Genomic DNA, 26,095 nt, shown 5'->3' on the forward strand with positions numbered 1-26,095 from the left:
CCCTTTACTCAGTACTTTGTTGAAGCACCATTGGCAGTGATTACAGCCTCGAGTCTTCTTGGGTATGACGCTACAAGCTTGGCACACCTGTATTTGGGGAGTTTCTCCCATTCTTCTCTGCAGATCCTCTCAAGCTCTGTCAGGTTGGATGGTGAGCGTCACTGCACAGCTATTTTCAGGTCTCTCCAGAGATGTTAGATCGGGTTTAAGTCTGGGCTCTGGCTGGGCCACTCAAGGACATTCAGAGACTTGTCCTGAAGCCACTCCTGCATTGTTTTGGCTGTGTGCTTAGGGTCGTTGTCCTGTTGGAAGGTGAACCTTCGCCCCGGTCTGAGTTCCTGAGCGCTCTGGAGCAGGTTTTCATCAAGGATCTCTCTGTACTTTGCTCCGTTCATCTTTCCCTCGATCTTGACTAGTCTCCCAGTCCCTGCCGCTGAAAGACATCCCCACAGCATGATGCTGCCACAACCATGCTTCATCGTAGCGATGGTGCCAGGTTTCCTCCAGACGTGACGTTTGGCATTCAGGCCAAAGAGTTCAATCTTGGTTTCATCAGACCAGAGAATCTTGTTTCTCATGGTCTGAGTCCTTTAGGTGCTTTCTGGCAAACTCCAAGTGGGCTGTCATGTGCCTTTTACTTGGGAGTGGCTTCCGTCTGGCCACTCTACCATAAAGGCCTGATTGGTGGAGTGCTGCAGAGATGGTTGTCCTTCTGGAAGGTTCTCCCATCTCCACAGAGGAACGCTGGAGCTCTGTCAAAGTGACCATTGGGTTCTTGGTCACCTCCCTTACCAAGGCCCTTCTCCCCCAATTGCTCAGTTTGGCCAGGCAGCCAGCTCTAGGAAGAGTCTTGGAGGTTCCAAACTTCTTCCATTTAAGAATGATGGAGGCCACTGTGTTCTTGGGGACCTTCAATGCTGCAGAAATGTTTTGGTACCTTTCCCCAGATCTGTGCCTCGACACAATCCTGTCTCGGAGCTCTACGAACAATTCCTTCGACCTCATGGCTTGGTATTTGCTCTGATATGCACTGTCAACTGTGGGACCTTATATAGACAGGTATGTGCCTTTCCAAATCATGTCCAATCAATTGAATTGACCACCGGTGGACTCCAATCAAGTTGTAGAAACATCTCAAGGATGATCAATGGGAACAGGATGCACCTGAGCTCAATTTCGAGTCTCATAGCAAAGGGTCTGAATACCTATGTAAATTAGGTATTTCTGTTTTTTATTTTTAAAACATTTGTTTCCGCTTTGTCATTATGGGGTATTGTGTGTAGATTGATGAGGAAAAAATGTAATTTAATCCATTTTAGAATAAGGCTGTAACGTAACAAAATGTGGGAAAAAGGGAAGGGGTCTGAATACTTTCTGAATGCACTGTATGTGCCCTGGTCAAAGGTAGTGCACTATGTAGGAACTAGGGTGACCTGGGCCCATAGGACTCTGGTCAAAAGTAGTGCACTATGTAGGGACTAGGGTGACCTGGGCCCATAGGACTCTGGTCAAAGGTAGTGCACTATGTGGGGACTAGGGTGACCTGGGCCCATAGGACTCTGGTCAAAAGTAGTGCACTATGTAGGGAATAGGGTGACCTGGACCCATAGGACTCTGGTCAAAAGTAGTGCACTATGTAGGGAATAGGGTGACCTGGACCCATAGGACTCTGGTCAAAAGTAGTGCACTATGTAGGGAATAGGGTGCCATTTGAGAATGAGGATCTTCAGTTGAGCCAGTTTGCTACAACAGGACAATAATCCTGCAGAAACAGGAAATGTGAATTTTAAGTTACAAACTTCAGAAGCCTTTTTAAACCTCAAATACACTACAGTCTCTATTTGACCAAACCATCTAATCAAATCTAAGCGCTGCCGGTAGCGCTATAGGTCCGGGGCTGTCGGAACCAGTTGAGGTATTTTCACAGCCATTATTATGAGTGCAATAGCTGGCATTGATGCTAAAGTTGTAGGTGTGTCGACCCACTGTGTCACACTCTGGCTCCAGGACTGTGTGTTAGAGCCAGGGTGTATCTCATTTGGTGGTGTTGGGGTTGGGTGAGTTTCATTTTGTTTGTGTTTAGTGGTGATTGGTCAATGACTCCCAATCGGAGGTAACGAGTGTCAGCTGTCGGCTCGTTATCTCTGATTGGGAGCCATATATATACTGTTGTGTTTCACTGTTTGTTTGTGGGTTTTTGTTCCAGTGTTCCATGTTTCTGTCAGTGTTACAGAGGACTTCACTATCGTCATTTGTTGTTTTTTCGTGGTTGCTTTAATAAAATAAAGTCATCATGTTCACTCGCAACGCTGCGCATTGGTCCGCTCCCTTTAGACGATCGTGACAGAAAAACCCACCATAAAAGGACCAAGCAGCGTGTCAAGCGGCAACAGGATCCACCTACACAGGATTTATATCCACCCATAAAGGATTCATGGACATGGGAGGAGATACTGGATGGTAAGGGGTCCTTGGGCACAACCGGGAGAATATCGCCTCCCTCGTGAAGAGCTGGAGGCAGCTAAAGCCGAGAGGAGGCGATATGAGGAGGCAGCACGGAGGCAAGGCTGGAAGCCGGGAGTACAACCCAAAAAAATTTTTGGGGGGCACATGGCTTAGGGCGCCTGGGCAGCAGGAGGCTGCCACAGGGAGATGTGGAGAGAAGGCTATCGGATTACGGGAGCCATTGGCGAGTAGAGGGAGGGAAGTTGTTGTCGCACGGCATGAGAGACTGAAGTGTGTTACCAGTCCGGTCCGGCCCGTTCCTGATCCCCAGTTAAGGCCAGTGGTGTGTGTTCCCGGTACGGACCGGCCTGTTCCTGCTCCTAGCACGTATCCTACGGGGTGCGTCACCAGCCCAGCCCGGCCTGTTCCTTCAGAGCCGTCCGCCAGACCCGGAGCCGCTAGAGCCTTCCGCCAGACAGAATCATACACCTGCTATGGAATCAGCAGGAGCCGACGCAGCCTATGCTGGACTGGAGGCTCGGGTTCGTGACGGGCAGGAGCGGCTCATGCGGATGGGAGCCGCCCTGCTGGAGGTGATGACTGCAATCCGAGGCTGGGGTCCGCCTCCACCGCTAGCCGCCCAGCCAGCACCATCACCCAGGCATGAGCAGCCAGACCCGTCAGCCAGCCATGAGCAGCCAGATCCGTCAGCCAGCCACGAGCAGCCAGATCCGTCAGCCAGCCACGAGCAGCCAGATCCGTCAGCCAGCCACGAGCAGCCAGATCCGTCAGTCAGCCATGAGCAGCCAGATCCGTCAGCCAGCCATGAGCAGCCAGATCCGTCAGCCAGCCACGAGCAGCCAGATCCGTCAGCCAGCCATGAGCAGCCAGATCCGTCAGCCAGGCCATGAGCAGCCAGATCCGTCAGCCAGCCGCGAGCAGCCAGATCCGTCAGCCAGCCACGAGCAGCCAGATCCGTCAGCCAGCCATGAGCAGCCAGACCCGTCAGCCAGCCATGAGCAGCCGGATCCGCCAGAGCCGTCCAGCCAGGATCCGCCAGAGCCGTCCAGCCAGGATCCGCCAGAGCCGTCCAGCCAGGATCCGCCAGAGCCGTCCAGCCGGGATCCGCCAGAGCCGTCCAGCCGGGATCCGCCAGAGCCGTCCAGCCGGGATCCGCCAGAGCCGTCCAGCCAGGATCCGCCAGAGCCAGCCAGCCGGGATCCGCCAGAGCCGTCCAGCCGGGATCCGCCAGAGCCGTCCAGCCGGGATCCGCCAGAGCCGTCCAGCCGGGATCCGCCAGAGCCGTCCCAGCCGGGACCCGCCAGAGCCGTCCAGCCGGGACCCGCCAGTGCCGTCCAGCCGGGACCCGCCAGAGCCGTCCAGCCGGGATCCGCCAGAGCCGTCCCAGCCGGGATCCGCCAGAGCCGTCCCAGCCGGGATCCGCCAGAGCCGTCCAGCCGGGATCCGCCAGAGCCGTCCCAGCCGGGATCCGCCAGAGCCGTCCAGCCGGGATCCGCCAGAGCCGTCCAGCCGGGATCCGCCAGAGCCGTCCAGCCGGGATCCGCCAGAGCCGTCCAGCCGGGATCCGCCAGAGCCAGCCAGCCGGGATCCGCCAGAGCCGTCCAGCCGGGATCCGCCAGAGCCGTCCAGCCGGGATCCGCCAGAGCCGTCCAGCCGGGATCCGCCAGAGCCGTCCAGCCGGGATCCGCCAGAGCCGTCCAGCGGGACCCGCCAGAGCCGTCCAGCCGGGACCCGCCAGAGCCGTCCAGCCGGGACCCGCCAGAGCCGTCCAGCCGGGACCCCGCCAGAGCCGTCCAGCCGGGATCCGCCAGAGCCGTCCAGCCGGGATCCGCCAGAGCCGTCCAGCCGGGATCCGCCAGAGCCGACCAGCCGGGATCCGCCAGAGCCGACCAGCCGGGAGCCACCAGAGCCCGTCCAGCCAGTATCCGCCATTCAGCCTGGTACTGCCCCTTAGTCCGGTACTGCCCCTTAGTCCGGTACTGCCCCTTAGTCCGGTACTGCCCCTTAGTCCGGTGCTGCCCCTTAGTCCGGTGCGCCCCTTAACCCAGTGGGGTTTAGTTGGGGGGTGGTCATGTGGAGGGGGCTACGGAAGCGGATAGTGACTAAGGTGGGATGGGGACCACGACCTGGGCCAGAGCCGCCACCATGGACAGACGCCCACCCAGACCCTCCCCTAGACTGTATGCTGGTGCGCCCGGAGTTCGCACCTTTAGGGGGGGGTACTGTCACACTCTGGCTCCAGGACTGTGTGTTAGAGCCAGGGTGTATCTCATTTGGTGGTGTTGGGGTTGGGTGAGTTTCATTTTGTTTGTGTTTAGTGGTGATTGGTCAATGACTCCCAATCGGAGGTAACGAGTGTCAGCTGTCGGCTCGTTATCTCTGATTGGGAGCCATATATATACTGTTGTGTTTCACTGTTTGTTTGTGGGTTTTTGTTCCAGTGTTCCATGTTTCTGTCAGTGTTACAGAGGACTTCACTATCGTCATTTGTTGTTTTTTCGTGGTTGCTTTAATAAAATAAAGTCATCATGTTCACTCGCAACGCTGCGCATTGGTCCGCTCCTTTAGACGATCGTGACACACTGGGCAAAAACTGGTTGAATCAACATTGTTTTCCGCGTCATTTCAACCAACAAATTCAATGTGGTGACATTGAATCAATGTGGAAAACTGATTGGATTTGAATAAAGTCAGCAACGGAATGTCTTATTTTTTTCACCTAAATTAACCTAAATCCAATGACATGGTGTGGATTGTACGTTGAATTGATGTTAGTTGACAACTCAAACAAATAGAAATGTACATTTCCTGAAGAAAACGTGGTGTTCTTGCTAGCTTGTTAAGGATCGATTGATTGATAAACTAGGATGACGTAGTTATAGTTGATAAAAGTTTTTAAGAATTTGAAGTTAGGATAGTCTGAACATATGAAAGTTGGTTTGGAACAGTTCAAGAGTTACTGTTGGTGAATTACGTTATGCTAATTTATGCCAATTGAGATAGTTTATAGAGAATTTGAAGTTAGGATAACCTGAACGTTTTAAAGTTGGCCTTGTAGCTTAATTGATCAAGGAGCAGGACCATTTAGAATAGCAACCTCTCAATGGTTCTCATTCAAACCCATGTTAATGTATGCAAATGTTTAATGTATGCAAATGTTTAATGGTTATAGTTCCAAAAGTATTAATCAAATATGCTTTGACAAGCAATCTAAGTTGGGCCAGTCTGAACATCTCAACGTTGGTTTGCTTAAACGGTGTAGGAGGAGATACGTCTAGAATATTAGAATTTTTTTTAACCATTCAAATCTATGGGCCGTTTTTTGCCATTTAAATGCATTGGGAGCGCAGTTAAATATTGTTTAGTTAAAAAATGTATAAATGCTTTAAAAAATATTTTCTTAAGCAATCTAAATTGGGGCAGGCTGGACCTTTGGAAGTTGGTTTCATGTTAATAGCCTAATAATTTAGAACGGGCTAAATAAATCAAATAATAATAATATGAGTATGTACAGTGAGGGAAAAAAGTATTTGATCCCTTGCGGATTATGTACGTTTGCCCACTGACAAAGACATGATCAGTCTTTAATTTTAATGGTAGGTTTATTTGAACAGTGAGAGACAGAATAACAACAACAAAAATCCAGAAAAACGCATGTCAAAAATGTTATTACAGTTTTTTCCAACTGCTTACACACGTTTTCAAAACGATGTCTCCTTTTTTTAAAACTCTACACACAATTCCCGAAACTGCACACACAAAATGCAAAATGCCTCACATCTCCTTCAAAATGTAACACTGCATTCAAAATGCCATAAACACATGTCAGAATGAAGCATTTGCATCAAATGGCAAACACTTCTTTCATAATAGTACATTTTGGGATATACCATGTAAACACTGTTGTTCTAAATCTAAAGCTCTTTGGTCTTTCATAGGCTTATATCTACATTTCAATACAATGTTCTACAGTGAAAGTCATCTGCTGAGAGGGCTAACAAGTACACTGTAAACACCAATGCAATGTAGAAACAGAAAATATTTATTAGGCCAAACATTGCTGTTGTATACAGTAGCATACAACAAAACCATAAACATATGTAAACCAAAAGTATATTCTTTAGAATACAGTAAAGAACACAATTTGTGTGTGGGGTCCCGGGGGGCAGTCCAGGAATTGGTGGGGGGGGCAGTCACCAGTACTAAGCTACGCTTCATCTCTTCTCCGGGCCTAGCCTGGCCACAATACTTCATCCACATCACAAGACACGTTTTCTCTTGCCAAATATCGAGGGAAGTATCTCCTAGCATGGCGTATCCCGAGTGGCGCAGTGGTCTAAGGCACTGCATCACAGTGCTAGCTGTGCCACTAGATTAGATCCTGGTTCGAATCCAGGCTCTGTCGTAGCCGGCCGTGACCGGGAGACCCATGGGGCGGCGCATAATTGGCCCTGCGTCGTCCAGGGTAGGGGAGGGAATGGCCGGTAGGGATGTAGCTCAGTTGGTAGAGCATGGTGTTTGCAACGCCAAGGTTGTGGGTTCAATTCCCACGGGGGCCAGTATGAAAAATAAAAGAATGTATGCACGCACTAACTGTAAGTCGCTCTGGATAAGAGTGTCTGCTAAATGACTAAAATGTAAATGTATCCAACCTTGGACAGAGGCAACCTCTATGTCCCCACATGCGTCCTCCATTGCCTGGAGAAGCGACATGCGGGCATAGCGTTGGCGATCATACACTTTCCAGTGTCAGGCTGAGAATAATTCCTCTATGGGATTTAGAAAACGGGAATATGGGGGTAGGTACAAAACTACAAATTGTGGATGGGTAGCAAACCAGTTTTGGACCAGAACAGCCCGGTGAAAACTAACATTGTCCCATATAACCACAAATCTAGCAGGCTCCTGATCTGGATCAGGGACAAGCATTGTGTAAATTGCATCCAGAAAAGTGAGCATATGGCCGGTGTTGTACGGACCCAGTGTGGCATTGTGATGGAGGACCCCGTTTTGAGTGATGGCAGCACACATAGTTATATTACCCCCACGCTGTCCAGGGACATTGGTAATTGCCCTCTATCCTATTACATTTCTTCCGCGGCGACTGGTTTTGGTGAGGTTGAAAACAACCTCATCCACATAAATAAATTCATGGCGAATTACATGGGCATCCATCTCCAATACTCTCTATAACAGACAAAATGATATACAGATGAGTACATATGGTATGTCTGAAGTACTGGAAGTAGTGTTGCATACATACCTCTACAAAGTAATGTCGCAGATTCTTGACTCTGTCAGAGTTTCTCTCAAATGGCACCTTGTAAAGTTGTTTCATCCGTTGGAGGATGCGTTGTATGATCGACAGGCTTACAGCATTGATGTTGTTAAATATGCTGTCATTATTCAAGATATGCTCTCTTATATCTCAAATCCTAATTGCATTGTTGGCCAAAACCATATTTATAATTGCAGTCTCTTGTACATCTGTAAACAAGTGTCCTCGTCCTCCATGATGTCTTTGCCTTTCCACTCTGTACAGAATTCAAATACAGTATGTGTTCAGCATAGGAACTGTAAACAATGTACAAAAAAATGTAGTACAGCATGATAACCAACCTCATTCATTCAATGCAGTGCAGTAAATGGATGGCTTAGAGTTACAAATGTTTATGCAATACTATGCAGTCATACGTATTTTACAGTACATTACTGTAATGCTAAAATAGTCATTAGATAGTTGCATACCTGATCTTATTTCTGAAGGTTCGAATTATGGACGCCACTGTAAATCGACTCAAGTTGGGCTGGACTCTCAGTCCAGCCTCTCTCATGGTCAAACCGTGGTTGATCACATGATCAACAAGTGTTGCCCTAATCTCATTAGAGATGGCTCTCCTTCCTTCTCTTCTTTGCCCCTCGTCCTCTTCTTCCTCTTCCTCTTCCTCTTCCTCTTCCTCTTCCTCTTCTTCTTCCTCTTCTTCTTCCTACTCCTCTTCCTCTTCCTCCTACTCCTCTTCCAACTCTTCGTCTTTAATTTGTCCTCATTGTTGTCCCCTACCTCTCCCTCCTACTCCTCTTGCTCTCTGTCCATTGTTGGCATCCATTGTTCAAAATAGGTAATCTGACCTTTGACCAATTTATAGGCCTATACTACAGTAAAGCAGTGATTGGTTAGTGATCAGTTAAGCAATTAGTGTTTGCACATGTGAGGAGTGTGTGTGTGACCTGGTGAATAAGTGTAGCATTTTGATTGGTTGTGTTTGGAAAAGGAAAGCAAGTCACTTCTTGTTAGATTTTTGTGTTTTAGGTAGAGAATTGTGTGTAGTGTTTTGAAAAAAGTGTTTTATGCAATTGACAACTGAGTCAAAGTCTGAGAAATAGCTTATGGTTTTGGAGATTTGGTGTGTAGGTTTGCACTTTGAGTGAGAGGTTTCAAAAATCATGTGACATAAAAAGATTTTGTGTGTAAGCAGTTGGAAAAAACTGTAATTGATTTGCATGTCTCGTTCCATATAGCCTCTATGGAGGGGTTTTAATCCACAATAATGACAGAGCTGTATAAAACAATGTAATAGCCTATAGATAAAAAGAGGAGGTCTGCTCACTGTTTTGCTGCTGCCAAACTTTCAATAAAGCTTTGTTGATTAAGATTATCGATAGTTTTGACTATTGGCTATTTTTGCAAAACTCTACACACAAATAAGAAAACCTTTCACCCAATTATCAAAACATTGTAGTTCTCTTGCAAAAGCGAACACAGCTAGATTAACTCTTCACACCTTCTTAAAAATTGTGTTTTCGTATCAAACAGTAAACACAAGCCATCATCTACTAAGCACACAATGTGCCAACTACATACTGATGGTATGAATACAAAACACATCTGGCTTTTGCTTTCTCTGTGTACAGATGTCAATTTGAGGTCATACTTTTGTCATAGTGTCATGTAAACATACAAGGATCCAAACTTCAAGTATTGGTGTTTATTCACACTCATCAAAACCAAGACAAAGTCAGAACACAAAATAGTAATTTCACAAAAAAAAAGAAAAACAATCAGCCTACATCATGTCGTCTTTCTGGGTCCGGCCACAAAATTTCGTCCACATCGCATGCGATATCCTCCAGTCCAAGGCACCGGGAAAATATCTCCTTGAATGCCGTATCCAGGCCTGACATGATGCCTGGTCAATATCTCCACATGCCTCCTCCATTGCCTGTAAAAGGGCTACCTGTTGATGAGGATGACGGTCGTACACTTTCCAGCGCCAGGCAGAGAAGAACTCTCGATGGGATTTAAGAATGGAGAGTATGGAGGGAGGTTGAGTGCCATGAAGAATGGGTGGTCTGTAAACCAGTTGCGGACCAAAGCAGCCCTATGGAAACTAACATTGTCCCATATGATGACATATCGGGTATGCTCTGGTCTCTGAACAGTGAGCATGTCATGTAAGGTGTCCAGGAATGCAATAATGTGTGCAGTGTTGTATGGGCCTAAGGTTGCATGATGGTGAACAACACCATTTTGGCTTATAGCTGCACACATGGTTATGTTATCACCACGTTGTCCTGGGACATTGATGATGGCACGGTGTCCAATAATGTTCCTGCCACGTCTCCTGGTTTTACTGAGGTTAAAACCGGCCTCATCTACAAAAAGTAGCTAATGTCCCATGGCATCTGCTTCTAGTTCCATCACTCTCTGGACAAGACAAAACAAATGCAACACATCAGGCCCATGCACAGCACTACAGTATGCACTTCCAAATTCAGAACCAATGACACTATAGCTTACCTGCACATAGTCATATCGCAGTTGCTTTACACGTTCTGTGTTTCTCTCGAAAGGAACTCTGTAAATTTGCTTCATTCTTATTCTGTGGCGCGCAAGTACACGACTTAGTGCAGAAATACTTACACTGTGTATATTTTGAAAGATGGTGTCATTATCAATTATGCGCTGCTGTATTTCGCGCAGTCTTATTGCATTATTGGCAATCACCATGTTCACTATATGGGTCTCTTGCTCTGGAGTGAACATTCTTCCTCTGCCCCCAACATCTGGACGTCTAGCAATTCTGTAAAGTAACAATTTCAGTATTTTTGCATGTATGGTACTGTTGTGTTTCTCATTAGAGTATGGCAGTGCTACAAAGTAGTTACCGATTCTCATTTCGAAATGTCCTAATGATGCTTGCCACAGTGTAGCGGCTCAAATTAGGCTGAACCCGTTGGCCAGCTTCCCTCAGGGTCATCCCATGGTTGATGACATGGTCCACTATTGTAGCTCTGATGTCATCAGTTATTCTATTTCTTACTCTTCTTACCCTTCCTCTTTCCCCTCCTCGTCCTCTTCTTGCTCCTCCTTGTCCTCTTCCTCTAACTTCCTCTAACCCTCTCGCTTCTTCAACTCCACGTCCTCTTCCTCCAACTTCTTCAACTCCACGTCCTCTCCCTCGGCCTCCTCGGCCTCCTCTGATTCTCACTCTTCTCCCTCTTACTGCTCCTTCCATTGTACTCCACACAGACAGCTTACCTGTGGCTTATTTATAGTGCTTAGGCTGATTGCAAAGTGAACTAATTATCTACAACAGTTTTCACATGTGCAAGTGTGCCAGACAGTTGGCAAAATAGTGTTAATGATAGCCATACATGTGTATAATTTTGCTAGGAGTGTGTTGGAAATTTGGTAATTGAGTGTAAGCAGTGAGTTGTGTTTAAAGTTCTGCAAAAAGAGTGTTGTGCAGTGAATTGTGCCTACAGTTTTGCAAAGTGTGTGTTACAAAATTGTAAACTGAGTGCAAAGCAGTGTTTGTGCTTTTAGTTTTGCAAACTCAGTGAGTGGTTTTGCTATACGTATTAATAGTTTTAGAAATTGTGCTACAAGAATCACGATTAGCGCTTAAGCATTCAGAAAAAACTGTAATAGTTGAATGGTGTGGCTGTTGAACAAGTTGCGGAGACTAAATCACTTGGCAGTACCTTAGATTGTAAACTGTCATGGTCAAAACATATAGATTCAATGGTTGTAAAGATGGGGAGAGGTCTGTCCGCAATAAAGAGATGCTCTGCTTTTTTGACACCACACTCCAAAAAGCAAGTTCTGCAGGCTCTAGTTTTGTCTTATCTTGATTATTGTCCAGTCGTGTGGTCGAGTGCTGCAAGGAAAGACCTAGTTTAGCTGCACCTGGTCCAGAACAGAGGGCTGAAATAAATACTATGCATGCCAGTGTCTCTTGGTTAAGAGTTGAGGAGAGACTGACTGCATCACTTCTTATTTTTATAAGAAACATTAATGTGTTGAAAATCCCAAATTGTTTGCATTGTCAACTTACACACAGCTCTGAGACACACACTTACCCCACCAGACATGCCACCAGAGGTCTTTTCACAGTCCCCAAATCCAGAACAAATTCAAGAAAGTGTACAGTATTATATAGAGCCATTAGAGCCATTCCAACTCAAATTGCTCAAGTGAACAGCAAACCTGGTTTAAAAAAACAGATAAAGCAACACCTCACGGCACAACGCCTCTCCCCTATTTGACCTAGATAGTTTGTGTGTATGTATTGATATCTATGCTACGTGTGCCTTTTGTAACGTGTGCCCATGTACAGTGGGGAGAACAAGTATTTGATACACTGCCGATTTTGCAGGTTTTCCTACTTACAAAGCATGTAGAGGTCTGTAATTTTTATCATAGGTACACTTCAACTGTGAGAGACGGAATCTAAAACAAAAATCCAGAAAATCACATTGTATGATTTTTAAGTAATTAATTTGCATTTTATTGTATGACGTAAATATTTGATCACCTAACAACCAGTAAGAATTCCGGCTCTCACAGACCTGTTAGTTTTTCTTTAAGAAACCCTCCTGTTCTCCACTCATTACCTGTATTAACTGCACCTGTTTGAACTCGTTACCTGTATAAAAGACACCTGTCCACACACTCAATCAAACAGACTCCAACCTCTCCACAATGGCCAAGACCAGAGAGCTGTGTAAGGACATCAGGGATAAAATTGTAGACCTGCACAAGGCCGGAACCCCTCTTGTAACACACAGGGTAGGAATCCTGGACCAGAATCAGCTAAAAGGTTCTGAAGGTAATTTAAATCCTATGCTGTCATTGGTGGGAAAATCACTGTCAGTCTTGTATTCTGAGAAAGTGTGGTTTACTTTTCAGGTGATCTTTGTTCATGTTTCATCAGGCTGTGTTCTCCTGTTACTGCTGCCTCAGGCTGTCCTCGGTGTTAGACTGGCCAAAGGAGGTCCTGGCAGTCAGTAGAAGGTTTTTTATTATTTTCTATGAGCTCCCCTCCCCAGCTAGCCTCCTTCCACCCTTTAATAAAGTCATGGCAAAGCCAATAGTTCCTGGATCTCTACATAACCTCTGTATTGTTTTCCAGCCTGCTAGACAGGAAATCAATACACATGCCAATAGGTGAGACTGTTCCCTTTGATCAACTCCTCTGTCTTGTTTTGGTTTTCTTTTTCTTCTCATAAGGTCACTGATATATGACATCACATTTAAACTCTGGTTTGGCAGTTCATATCTGATCTTTTTAGTTTTGTCATTTAGCAGACTCTCTTATCCAGAGCGACTTACATGAGCAATTAGGGTTAAGTGCCTTGCTCAAGGGCACATTGACAGATTTTTCACCTAGTCAGCTCGGGGATTAGAACCAGCGACCTTTCGGTTACTGGCACAACGCTCTTAACCACTAAGCTACCTGCCGCCCCGATCTGATGATTTCCTTTGTTTGTTTGTTTTCAGGAATACCAGATTGACATAATCTTCGCCCAGACGTGGACAGACAGTAGGTTGAGCTATAACAGCACCATGAATATCCTGACCCTGAACAGCAACATGGTGGGGCTCATCTGGCTCCCGGACACCATCTTCAGGAATTCCAAGAATGCTGACTCCCATTGGATTACAACGCCCAATCAGCTGCTCAGGATATGGAACGACGGGAAGATACTCTACACACTAAGGTAAACAAAGACAAAACATCTGGTTTTGTTGTTTTGTTTGTTTGCTTGTTGTTGTTGGTTTTTTGCCTCATTTGCATATTGTTTTGGTGTTGAAATGTGTCTCAGAGTGGTGATCTAGGATCAGGGATCAGGGAGGATCAGGGATCAGGGATCTAGGATCAGGGATCAGGGATCAGGGATCAGGGATCAGGGAGGATCAGGGAGGATCAGGGAGGATCAGGGAGGATCAGGGATCAGGGAGGATCAGGGATCAGGGATCAGGGATCAGGGAGGATCAGGGATCAGGGATCTAGGATCAGGGATCAGGGATCAGGGATCAGGGATCAGGGATCAGGGATCAGGGATCAGGGAGGATCAGGGAGGATCAGGGAGGATCAGGGAGGATCAGGGAGGATCAGGGATCAGGGAGGATCAGGGATCAGGGATCAGGGATCAGGGAGGATCAGGGATCAGGGATCAGGGATCAGGACCCTCCTCTTATTCAGTATGTAGTTAAAAGGCTTAAACATTGATATACTATGATCGTGGACTTCAGGAAACAGCAGAGGGTGCACCCCCCTATCCACATCGACGGGACCGCAGTGGAGAATGTGGAAAGCTTCAAGTTCCTTGGCGTACACATCACTGACAAACTGAAATCGTCCACCCACGCAGACAGTGTGGTGAAGAAGGCGCAACAGAGCCTCTTCAACCTCAGGAGGCTGAAGAAATGTGGCTTATCACCTAAAACCCTCACAAACTTTTACAGATGCACAATTGAGAGCATCCTGTCGGGCTGTATCACCGCCTGGTACGGCAACTGCACCGCCCGCAACCGCAGGGCTCTCCAGATGGTGGTGCGGTCTGCCCAACGCATCACCGGGGGCAAACTACCCGCCCTCCAAGACACATACAGCACCCGATGTCACAGGAAAGCCAAAAAGATAATCAAGGACATCAACCACCCGAGCCACTGCCTGTTCACCCCGCTATCATCCAGAAGGCGAGGTCAGTACAGGTGCATCAAAGCTGGGACAGAGAGAATTAAAAACAGCTTCTATCTCAAGGCCATCAGACTGTTAAATAGCCTTCACTAGCACATTAGAGGCTGCTGCTGCCTATTGAAATCACTGGCCACTTTAAGAAATGGAACACTAGTCACTTTAATAATGTTTCCATATCTTGCACTACTCATCTCATATGTATATATACTGTATTCTATTCTATAATATTCTACTGTATCTTAGTCCATGCCGCTCTGTCATTGCTTGTCCATATATGTATATATTCTTAAATCCCATTCCTTACTTTTTTGTGTGTATTGGGGATATGTTGTGAAATTGTTAGATATTACTGCACTGTCGGAGCTAGAAGCATAAACATTTCGCTACACCCGCTATAACATCTGCTAAACACGTGTATGTGACAAATAAAATTTGATTTGATTTGATCTTTAATGCCATTTTGGGAAAACTGGCACTTTATCTCTGTTTTTTTTTTTATAAGGTCAGAAAATAAATACCAGTTACTGTCTCACTCCTACTTACTTTTAACGGTTCCTAAAATCAGAACGGATCTTTTAGTTACTCAGCTCAGTGGTCTTGGAATTCTCTCCAGGATCTTGTTTCCTTGGAGTTTAAAAGTTTGGTTGACTCGGCATGTTACTGAGGAATGTGATTGTCATTAGGACTTTATGCGGTGGTACATATTAGCTACAGTATCTAGCTACTTCTCTCTCCTTACTGCAGAAATCGGGAGCGAAGGATTTACAAATGAAATATTATTATTATTATTATTAATTATTATTATTATTGTAATACTATGCCCCGTGTTGTTGCAGTGCAAGCTCTCCCCGTTGAGCAGTGTAGACTATCACGGTGACATCCAGATGGTTACTACAAATATTACAAGTTATTTCTCGTGTAGGCTGCAATCCTACTCAACATTAAATCAAATGGTCCTCTGTAGCTCAGCTGATAGAGCACGGCGCTTGTAACGCCAAGGTAGTGGGTTTGATCCCCGGGACCACCCATACACACAAAAAAAGAATGAATGCACGCACGACTGTAAGTCGCTTTGGATAAAAGCGTCTGCTAAATGGCATATTATTATTAAATGGGATGGAACAAATGGGTCACGTTAGCTATCGCCTGCAACGTGTGATAGCATACAGCTGCCCAGTGGGAAGCAACACACGTCGGCAAAGCACCTCAATACAACATTCACACCAGCTTGTTATTTTCAGCTAATTGACATGTCACAATGACATCCAGATGGGGACCAATGCTACTAGTTATTTCTCCTTCGCCCATTATTTTACAAGTTTTAACTAGTGCCATGCTTCTGTTGTTGCCAGCTAGCCAGCCCAGCATATAAACTAGCTAGCTGGGAAGGGCTCATCAGGACGACTGACTGAACCCAATCCATTCCTCTCCACATTCGACCCTCAGTTGCGTGACATATGTAATCAATTTGGGCACCAGGTGTGTCTGTATAGCCTCTCCCATATAGGTCCCTCTCCTCACAAAGAACACATTTGCCTCAAGGACCCATAAAACCCGCCATGATGGATTTTCCGCCATTTAGAATTGTGTTAAAAACACTTTAAACGCTACTCCTCTGGCAGCAAATGACCGATCTGTACGAACCTTGATATCTTTGGACAAAGTTCCCCCAACACAATATTTTCCAGACTAGTACCTAAAACAACATGGACCAATAAGCCTTCCCGTGGGCGTGGTCTGTCCCCTAAATGCATATAAATCAGTCACGGATATTCGTATTGTAACAAACACTGAAGACTAAAACAGCACATTCATATCGACCACACAGTGGCGCTATTACATTTACATTTACGTCATTTAGCAGACGCTAAAGAGGTGGGGTTTCAAATGTCTCCGGAAGGTGGTGAGTGACTCCGCTGTCCTGGCGTCGTGAGGGAGCTTGTTCCACCATTGGCGCTATAACGGGCTCATGTTTATACCTTTTGATCTGTTTCACTCAGAGTGATGGAATTTGGCACACATGCTCATGGATATGAGTCTAGCTAACCTGTAAAGTATGGTTCAGTTTGGCTGCATGGTGGTGCCGTTGGACAGGGCAAAACAATGCAAGCTCATTGGCTCATAGCGGCCATATTGTTTCAGCTCGGTTCTGGAGAAGAAGATGGTCCAAAATACATCAAAAGCAAATTATATTGATCAGTTTGATTTTGAGTTCTGATATTTGGCAAGCATGGTAAACAGTACAGAAGTAACTTGTCCTAGGGCAACGTGTCCAATTTGTCCTGATTGCGGCACAGTGGGCCCACAGCTGAAACCCGGCATTGCTGCTTGCAGCTATACTTGTCTGACTTTATTTTTCACTTTGAGTTTTGTTTTTGTGTTGATATTTGTCAAGTTGGTTCTGTGGTTATGAACACTATAGCTGTGTCTCAAATGGCACCCTATTCCTTATATAGGGCACTACTTTTGACCAGAGCCAATATAGTGAATAGCGTTCCATTTGGGAAGCATCTTAGCTCATTGGTCACCATAGCAGCACCCACCCGTAGTCTGCGCTCCAGCAGGTATATCTCACTGGTCATTCCCAAAGCCAACACCTCCTTTGGCCGCCATTCCTTCCAGTTCTCTGCTGCCAATGACTGGAACGAATTGCAAAAATCTCTGAAGCTGGAGACTCTTATCTCCCTCAATAACTTTAAGCATCAGTTGTCAGAGCACCTTACCGATCACTGCACCTGTACACAGCCCATCTGAAATTAGCCCACCCAACTACCTCATCCCTATATTGTTATTTATTTTGCTCTTTTGCACCCCAGTATCTCTATTTGCACATAATCTCTTGCACATCTAGCATTCCAGTGTTAATACTATTGTAATTATTCTGCACTATAGCCTATTTATTGCCTTACCTCCATAACTTGCTACATTTGCACACACTGTATATATATTTTCTGTTGTATTTTTGACTTTATGTTTTTTACCCCATATGTAACTCTGTGTTGTTTTTATTGCACTGCTTTGCTTTATCTTGGCCAGGTCGCAGTTGTAAATGAGAACCTGTTCTCAACTGGCTTACCTGGTTAAATAAAGGTGAAATAAATAAAAAAATCCTAGCAGTGAAATGCCACAGCTGTCACGTCATTAACCAGAAGCCCAGCGTATTCATCAGTGTCACACAGGGAAGTACCAAGGGGCCTTAGTAAACTGCTATTGGCCTAACCTGCTGTAATCCCAACCACTGGAACCAATGGAATGAATCGAAGGTTCCAGAAGGTCTGGCTTCCACAAGGTCTGATGGATTTCTCTGTTCTCTGGCTTGGTAAAAGCCATTACAGAATATCAACAAATGCACCATCATGTTTTGTTCTAATACCATCAGAAACCCATATTCTCCATTCCCTGGGTATAAAAGGCTACCCTTGGCCCTGTCTGAGCCAACCAGCTGTGAAGTTAAGGCTAGGGATGTGTTTCAAATGGCACCCCTATTACCTACAGTCCACTAAGGGCCCTGGTCTAAAGTAGTGCACTATAAAGGGAATAGGGTATAATTTGGGACACTGGCTTGGTGCCACTCTCTGTTTCCCTGTCTGGTTGGTGACAGACCCATTAAACAGCAATATAGCACAATCACAACCGGCCAAGCCAGGTAGCCTCAGTGCATAATGGCTTTAAACAAACAGTAAGAGACACCTTCAGGAACCTATTCTCAACTGGTTCTTGAGGACAGAAAATTACTCAATCAACTTAAAGGTTCACCAAGTAAACAGTGGTATCAGGCCGACTTAATTTAAACATGGCTGGATTTTCAGGCTGGATTTAAACAGCGCCGGAGAAGATGGCTGCCGTTTTACAGCCCTCTAACCAATTGTACTATTATATGTGTTTTTCCGCGTTATTTATAATTTATTTTGCACATAATGTTTCTGCCATCGTCTCTTATAACCAAAAAGAGCTTCTGGATATCAGGACAGCGATTACTCACCTCGTATTGGGCGAAAATAAATTATTCAAAGAGGCGGCCGCGAAGGATATCATACAGACACCCGACAAGGCCCAAATCCCCGTCATTCGCGTGAGGAAGAGACGGAGATATCGTGGACGTAGATCGGGGTGCCTTGTAAGGATCCGACGGCGAGCGAGTAAACTGCCTCTCCCATCAATCCTATTAGCCAACGTTCAATCATTTGAAAATAAATTGGATGACTTAAGATTACGGTTATCCTACCAACAGGACATTAAAAACTGTAATATCTTATGTTTCACCGAGTCGTGGCTGAACGACGACAATGATAACATTCAGCTAGCGGGCTATACGCTACATCGGCAGGATAGAACGGCTGACTCGGTAAGACAAGGGGTGGCGGTCTGTGTATATTTGTAAACAACAGCTGGTGCACAAAATCAAATACTAAGGAAGTCTCGAGGTTTTGCTCGCCTGAGGTAGAGTATCTTATGATAAGCTGTAGACCACACTATATACCAAGAGAGTTTTCATCTATATTTTTCATAGCTGTCTATTTACCACCACAAACCAATGCTGGCATTAAGATTGCACTGAATTAGTTGTACAAGGCCATAAATCAACAGGAAAACGCTCATCCAGATGCAGCGCTCCTAGTGGCCGGGGACTTTAATGCAGGGAAATTTAAATCCGTTCTACCTAATTTCTACCAGCATGTTAAATGTGCAACCAGAGGAAAAAAAACTCTAGACCACCTTTACTCCACACACAGAGACGCATACAAAGCTCTCCCTCGCCCTCCATTTGGCAAATCTGACCATAACTCTATCCTCCTGATTCCTGCTTATAAGCAAAAACTAAAGCAGGAAGCACCAGTGACTCGGTTAATAAAAGAGTGGTCAGATGACGCAGATGCTAAGCTACAGGACTGTTTTGCTAGCACAGACTGGAACATGTTCCGGGATTCTTCAGACAGCATTGAGGAGTACACCACATCAGTCACTGGCTTCATCAATAAGTGCATCGATGATGTCGTCCCCACAGTGACCGTACGTACATACCCCAACCAGAAGCCATGGATTACAGGAAACATCCGCACTGAGCTAAAGGGTAGAGCTGCCGCTTTCAAGGAACGGGACTCTAACCCAGACGCTTATAAGAAATCCCGCTATGACCTCCGACGAACCATCAAACAGGCAAAGAGTCAATACAGGACTAAGATTGAATCGTACTACACTGGCTCTGATGCTCGTCGGATGTGGCAGGGCTTGAAAACTATTACAGACTACAAAGGGAAGCACAGCCGCGAGCTGCCCAGTGACACAAGCCTACCAGACGAGCTAAACCACTTCTATGCTCGCTTCGAGGCAAGCAACACTGAAGCATGCATGAGAGCACCAGCTGTTCCGGATGACTATGTGATCACGCTCTCCGTAGCCGATGTGAGTAAGACTTTTAAGCAGGTCAACATTCACAAGGCCGCAGGGCCAGACGGATTACCAGGACGTGTACTCCGAGCATGTGCTGACCAACTGGCAAGTGTCTTCACTGACATTTTCAACATGTCCCTGACTGAGTCTGTAATACCAACATGTTTCAAGCAGACCACCATAGTCCCCGTGCCCAAGGACTCTAAGATAACCTGCCTAAATGACTACCGACCCGTAGCACTGACGTCTGTAGCCATGAAGTGCTTTGAAAGGCTGGTCATGGCTCACATCAACAGCATTATCCCAGAAACCCTAGACCCACTCCAATTTGCATACCGCCCCAACAGATCCACAGATGATGCAATCTCTATTGCACTCCACACTGCCCTTTCCCACCTGGACAAGAGGAACACCTACGTGAGAATGCTATTCATTGACTACAGCTCAGCATTCAACACCATAGTGCCCTCTAAGCTCATCACTAAGCTAAGGATCCTGGGACTAAACACCTCCCTCTGCAACTGGATCCTGGACTTCCTGACGGGCCGCCCCCAGGTGCCACACTGATCCTCAACACGGGGGCCCCTCAGGGGTGCGTGCTCAGTCCCCTCCTGTACTCTCTGTTCACCCATGACTGCATGGCCAGGCAAGACTCCAACACCATCATTAAGTTTGCCGACGACACAACAGTGGTAGGCCTGATAACCGAGAACGATGAGACAGCCTATAGGGAGGAGGTCAGAGATCTGGCCGTGTGGTGCCAGGACAACAACCTCTCCCTCAACGTGACCAAGACAAATGAGATGATTGTGGACTACAGGAAAAAAAAGAGGACTGAGCACGCCCCCATTCTCATCGACGGGGCTGTAGTGGAACAGGTTGAGAGCTTCAAGTTCCTTGGTGTCCACATCACCAACAAACTATCATGGTCCAAACACACCAAGACAGTCGTGAAGAGGGCACGACAAAGCCTATTCCCCCTCAGGAGACTGAAAAGATTTGGCATGGGTCCTCAGATCCTCAAAACATTCTACAGCTGCACCATCGAGAGCATCCTGACTGGTTGCATCACCGCCTGGTATGGCAACTGCTTGGCCTCCGACCGCAAGGCACTACAGAGGGTAGTGCGTACGGCCCAGTACATTACTGGGGCAAAGCTTCCTGCCATCCAGGACCTCTATACCAGGCGGTGTCAGAGGAAGGCCCTCAAAATTGTCAAAGACTCCAGCCACCCTAGTCATAGACTGTTCTCTCTGCTACCGCACGGCAAGCGGTACCGGAGTGCCAAGTCTAGGTCCAAAGACTTCTCAACAGCTTCTACCCCCAAGCCATAAGACTCCTGAACAGCTTATCATGGCTACCCGGACTATTTGCACTGCCCCCACCCCATCCTTTTTACGCTGCTGCTACTCTGTTAATTATTTATGCATAGTCACTTTAACTCTACCCACATGTACATATTACCTCAACTACCTCAACTAGCCGGTGCCCCCGCACATTGACTCTGCAACGGTACCCCCCTGTATATATAGCCTCCCTACTGTCACTTTATTTTACTTCTGCTCTTTTTTTTCTCAACACTTTTTTTTGTTGTTGTTTTATTTTTACTTTTGTTGTTTAAAATAAATGCACTGTTGGTTAAGGGCTGTAAGTAAGCATTTCACTGTAATGTCTGCACCTGTTGTATTCGGCGCATGTGACCAATAACATTTGATTTTATTTTATTTGACTTCCTGTGAGTGCATCATCTTGACTTCCTGTGAGTGCATCATCTTGACTTCCTGTGAGTGCATCATCTTGACTTCCTGTGAGTGCATCATCTTGACTTCCTGTGAGTGCATCATCTTGACTTCCTGTGAGTGCATCATCTTGACTTCCTGTGAGTGCTCATCCATTGTCTCACGTCAGAGGGTGTCACTCCTCCGCGACACTTGTCCCTTAACCGATCTATCTTGTAGGACCTGGAAGTCATATTCAAATGTGAATATTGAGCATTTGCCATTTTAAAAAATTATATGACTGCACTTTCGTATGACTCTCCGTGAAATAGGTTAGATTAACTAGCTAGCTAAATTATTGCAAATGTTGTGACAGTGATTTAACAGTTTGCAATTGTGAGAAAATAAAAATCTCCTGCACAAATTCTGTGAAAGGACGTTGGTCGCCAGTGCAGTGACTTGATCAGTAGCTAACTGACGAGCTCTTCCTTCACTGACATAAAAAGCTTAGCCTGTTTAACACTACAACCACCTTTAGCATCAGATGCATATCAACTCACCAGGTGTGCAAATATATGCACCAAAGCTTGATAAATAGTGCATTAACAATTGTAAAACATGAATTGCATGAATAAATATGAAATACAGTATCAGTCAAAAGTTTGGACACACCCTACTCATTCAAGGGTTTTTCTTTATTTTTACTATTTTCTACATTGTAGAATAATAGTGAAGACATCAAAACTATGAAATAACACATATGGAATCATGTAGCTACCCTTTGCCAAAGACACGGCGGTTGGAACCAAAAATCTCAAATTTGGACCACCTGTCTAACGTCCATTGTTCTTGTTTCTTGGCCCAAGCAACTCTCTTCTTCTTATTGATGTCCTTTAGTAGTGGTTTCTTTGAAGCAATTCGACCATGAAGGCCTGATTCACGCAGTCTCTTCTGAACAGTAAATGTTGAGATGTGTCTGTTACTTGAACTCTGTGAAGCATTTATTTGGGCTGCAATCTGAGGATCAGTTAACGCTAATGAACTTATCCTCTGCAGCAGAGGTAACTCTGGGTCTTCCTTTTCTGTGGCGGTCCTCATGAGAGCCAGTTTCATCATAGCGCTTGATGGTTTTTGCAACTGCACTTGAAGAAACTTTCAAAGTTCTTGACTTTTTACGGATTGACTGACCTTCATGTCTTAAAGTAATGATGGACTGTCATTTCTCTTTGCTTATTTGAGCTGTTCTTGCCATAATATGGACTTGGTCTTTTACCAAATAGGGCTATCTTCTGTATACCACCCCTACCTTGTCACAACACAACTGATTGGCTCAAACGCATTAAGAAGGAAAGAAATAACACAAATTAACTTAGAAGGCACACCTGTTAATTGAAATGCATTCCAGGTGACTACCTCATGAAGCTGGTTGAGAGAATGACAAGAGTTTGCCTTCTTTACGCACGACGCAATGCTGAGTGCCTGGATACAGCCATTAGCCGTGGTATATTGGCCACATACTACAAACCCTTGTGGTGCCTTATTGCTATTATAAACTGGTTTAAAAACTTAATTAGAACAGTAAAAATAAAAAATGTCATACCCATGGTATACGGTCTGATATACAACGGCTGTCAGCCAATCAGCATTCAGGGCTCAAACCACCCAGTTTATAATACGTATTGGATCACTAAAAAATACAACTTTTACATTACTGTGTAGTTTACCAATAAAATTGTATGACGGTGATGTGGACATACTCTGTATACAGAAAGAAAGAAATGATCTCACTCTTGCTACCATGGAAAGGAAGATACCTGTCTATTTGTGGAAACTCTTTAGTGATATCCCAGTTTACCTATTTGCTTATGGTCTTGCCTACCCCTAGCAACCTGTTTTTTAAAATTATATGAGCAAAAAATATTCCATTTTATTTGGAATGGCAAGTCAGACAAAATTAAAAGGGGCTATTTATATAATGAACATGAATTCGGAGGGCAGAAATGATAAAAATAAATAATATAATATGCCATTTAGCAGACGCTTTTATCCAAAGTGACTTACAGTCATGTGTGCATACATTTTTACGTATGGGTGGTCCCGGGGATCGAACCCACTACCCTGGCGTTACAAGCGCCATGCTTGATCAAATATAATAGCACTAGCACTCCACAGCTTCATAGAGGATCTAGATACATTTTCTAACCTCTCTGGATTACAACCAAATTATGATAAATGTACTATATTACGTATTGGATCACTAAAAAATTACTTTTTTACATTACCATGTAGTTTACCAATAAAATGGTCTGATGGTGATGTGGATATACTCAAATTGACTTTTAACAAGGCACACCTGTTAATTGAAATGCATTCCAGGTGACTACCTCCTGAAGCTGGTTGAGAGAATGCCAAGAGTGTGCAAAGCTGTCATCAAGGCAAAGGGTGGCTACTTTGAAGAATCTCAAATATATAATATATTTTGATTTGTTTAACACTTTTTTGGTTACTACATGATTCCATATGTGTTATTTCATAGTTTTGAGGTCTTCACTATTATTCTACAATGTAAAAAATAGTAAACAAAGAAAAACCCTGGAATGAGTAGGTGTGTCCAAACCTTTGACTGGTACTGTATGTATATATACACTGAACAAAAATATAACCGCAACATGTAAAGTGTTGGTCTCATGTTTCTTGAGCTGAACAAAAATATTATTTCTCTCAGATCTTGTGCACAAGTTTGTTTACATCCCTGTTAGTGAGCATCTCTCCTTTGCCAGGATAATCCACCCACCCAACAGGTGTGGCATATCAAGAAGCTGAATAAACAGCATTATCATTACACAGGTGTACCTTGTGCTGGGGACAATAAAAGGCCACTCTAAAATGTGCAGTTTTGTCACACAACACAATACCACAGATGTATCAAGTTTTGAGGGAGCGTGCAATTGGCATACTGACTGCAGGAATGTCCACCACTGCTGTTGCCAACAAATTTTATATAAAATTATCTACCATAAGATGCCTCCAGCTGTCACGTTCGTGCATAGACGGGACGGACCAAGGCGCAGCGTGATATGCATACATGTTTATTATAACGAATAAACACAACGACAAACTAAACTAAACGTGAAGTCCAAGGTAGACACAAACAGCATACCTTACACGGAACAAGATCCCACAACCCACTAGTGCCAGGGTCCTTAGCTTAGTAATGAGCTTTGAGGGCACTATGGTGTTGAACACTGAGCTGTAGTCAATGAATAGCATTCTCACAAAGGTGTTCCTTTTGTCCAGGTGTGAAAGGGCAGTGTGGAGCGCAATAGAGATTGCATCATCTGTGGATCTGTTGGGGCGGTATGCAAATTGGAGTGGGTCAAGGGTTTCTGGGATAATGGTGTTGATGTGAGCTATGACCAGCCTTTCAAAGCACTTCATTACTACAGATGTGAGTGATACGGGTCGGAAGTCATTTAGGCAGGTTACCTTAGTGTTCTTGGGCACAGGAACTATGGTGGTCTGCTTGAAACATGTTGGTATTACAGACTCAGACAGGGAGAGGTTGAAAATGTCAGTGAAGACACTTGCCAGTTGGTCAACGCATGCTCGGAGTACACGTCCTGGTAATCCGTCTGGCCCTGCGGCCTTGTGAATGTTGACCTGTTTAAAGGTCTTACTCACATTGGCTACGGAGAGTGTGATCACAAAGTCGTCCGGAACAGCTGATGCTCTCATGCATGCTTCAGTGTTACTTGCCTTGAAGCGAGCATAGAAGTAATTTAGCTCGTCTGGTAGGCTCGCGTTACTGGGCAGCTCGCGGCTGTGCTTCCCTTTGTAGTCTGTAATAGTTTTCAAGCCCTGCCACATATGACAAGCGTCAGAGCCGGTGTTGTACTATTCAAATTCGGAATTTCTTATAAGAAAGTCCTGCTCCTTGAAAGTGGCAGCTCTACCCTTTAGCTCAGTGTGGATGTTACCTGTAATCCATGGCTTCTGGTTGGGGTATATACAGTTGAAGTCTGAAGTTTACATACCCCTTAGCCAAATACATTTAAACTCAGTTGTTCACAATTCCTGACATTTAATCCTAGTAAAATGTCACTGTCTTAGGTCAGTTAGGATCACCACTTTATTTTAAGAATGTGAAATGTCAGAATAATAGTAGAGATAATTATTTATTTCAGCTTTTATTTCTTTCATCACATTCCCAGTGGGTCAGAGGTTTACATACACTCAATTAGTATTTGGTAGCATTGCCTTTAAATTGTTTAACTTGGGTCAAACGTTTCGGGTAGCATTCCACAAGCTTCCCACAATAAGTTGGGTGAATTTTGGCCCATTCCTCCTGACAGAGCTGATGTAACTGAGTCTGGGTTATAGGCCTCCTTGCTCGCACATGCTTTTTCAGTTCTGCCCACAAATTTTCTATAGTATTGAGTTCAGGGCTTTGTGATGGCCACTCCAATACCTTGACTTTGTTGTCCTTAAGCCATTTTGCCACAACTTTGGAAGTATGCTTGGGGTCATTCTCCA

General features: G+C 45.1%; 1 protein-coding gene across 1 annotated transcript in view; it reads left to right on the top strand.

Annotated features, from left to right (window-relative positions):
* The first annotated feature begins 13,300 nt into the window (after window positions 1-13,300).
* The window catches only part of LOC121534184 (gamma-aminobutyric acid receptor subunit gamma-3), a 161,011-nt gene continuing 148,216 nt past the window's right edge, over window positions 13,301-26,095 (top strand). Inside the window, exon 1 of the mRNA XM_045205591.1 lies at window positions 13,301-13,470. Coding sequence (XP_045061526.1) covers window positions 13,316-13,470 — 155 coding nt within the window. The 5' untranslated portion in view covers window positions 13,301-13,315. The remainder of the gene's footprint in view (window positions 13,471-26,095) is intronic.

The sequence above is a fragment of the Coregonus clupeaformis genome, chromosome 20 (assembly GCF_020615455.1).
Source record: "Coregonus clupeaformis isolate EN_2021a chromosome 20, ASM2061545v1, whole genome shotgun sequence".
Taxonomy (NCBI): Eukaryota; Metazoa; Chordata; class Actinopteri; order Salmoniformes; family Salmonidae; genus Coregonus; species Coregonus clupeaformis.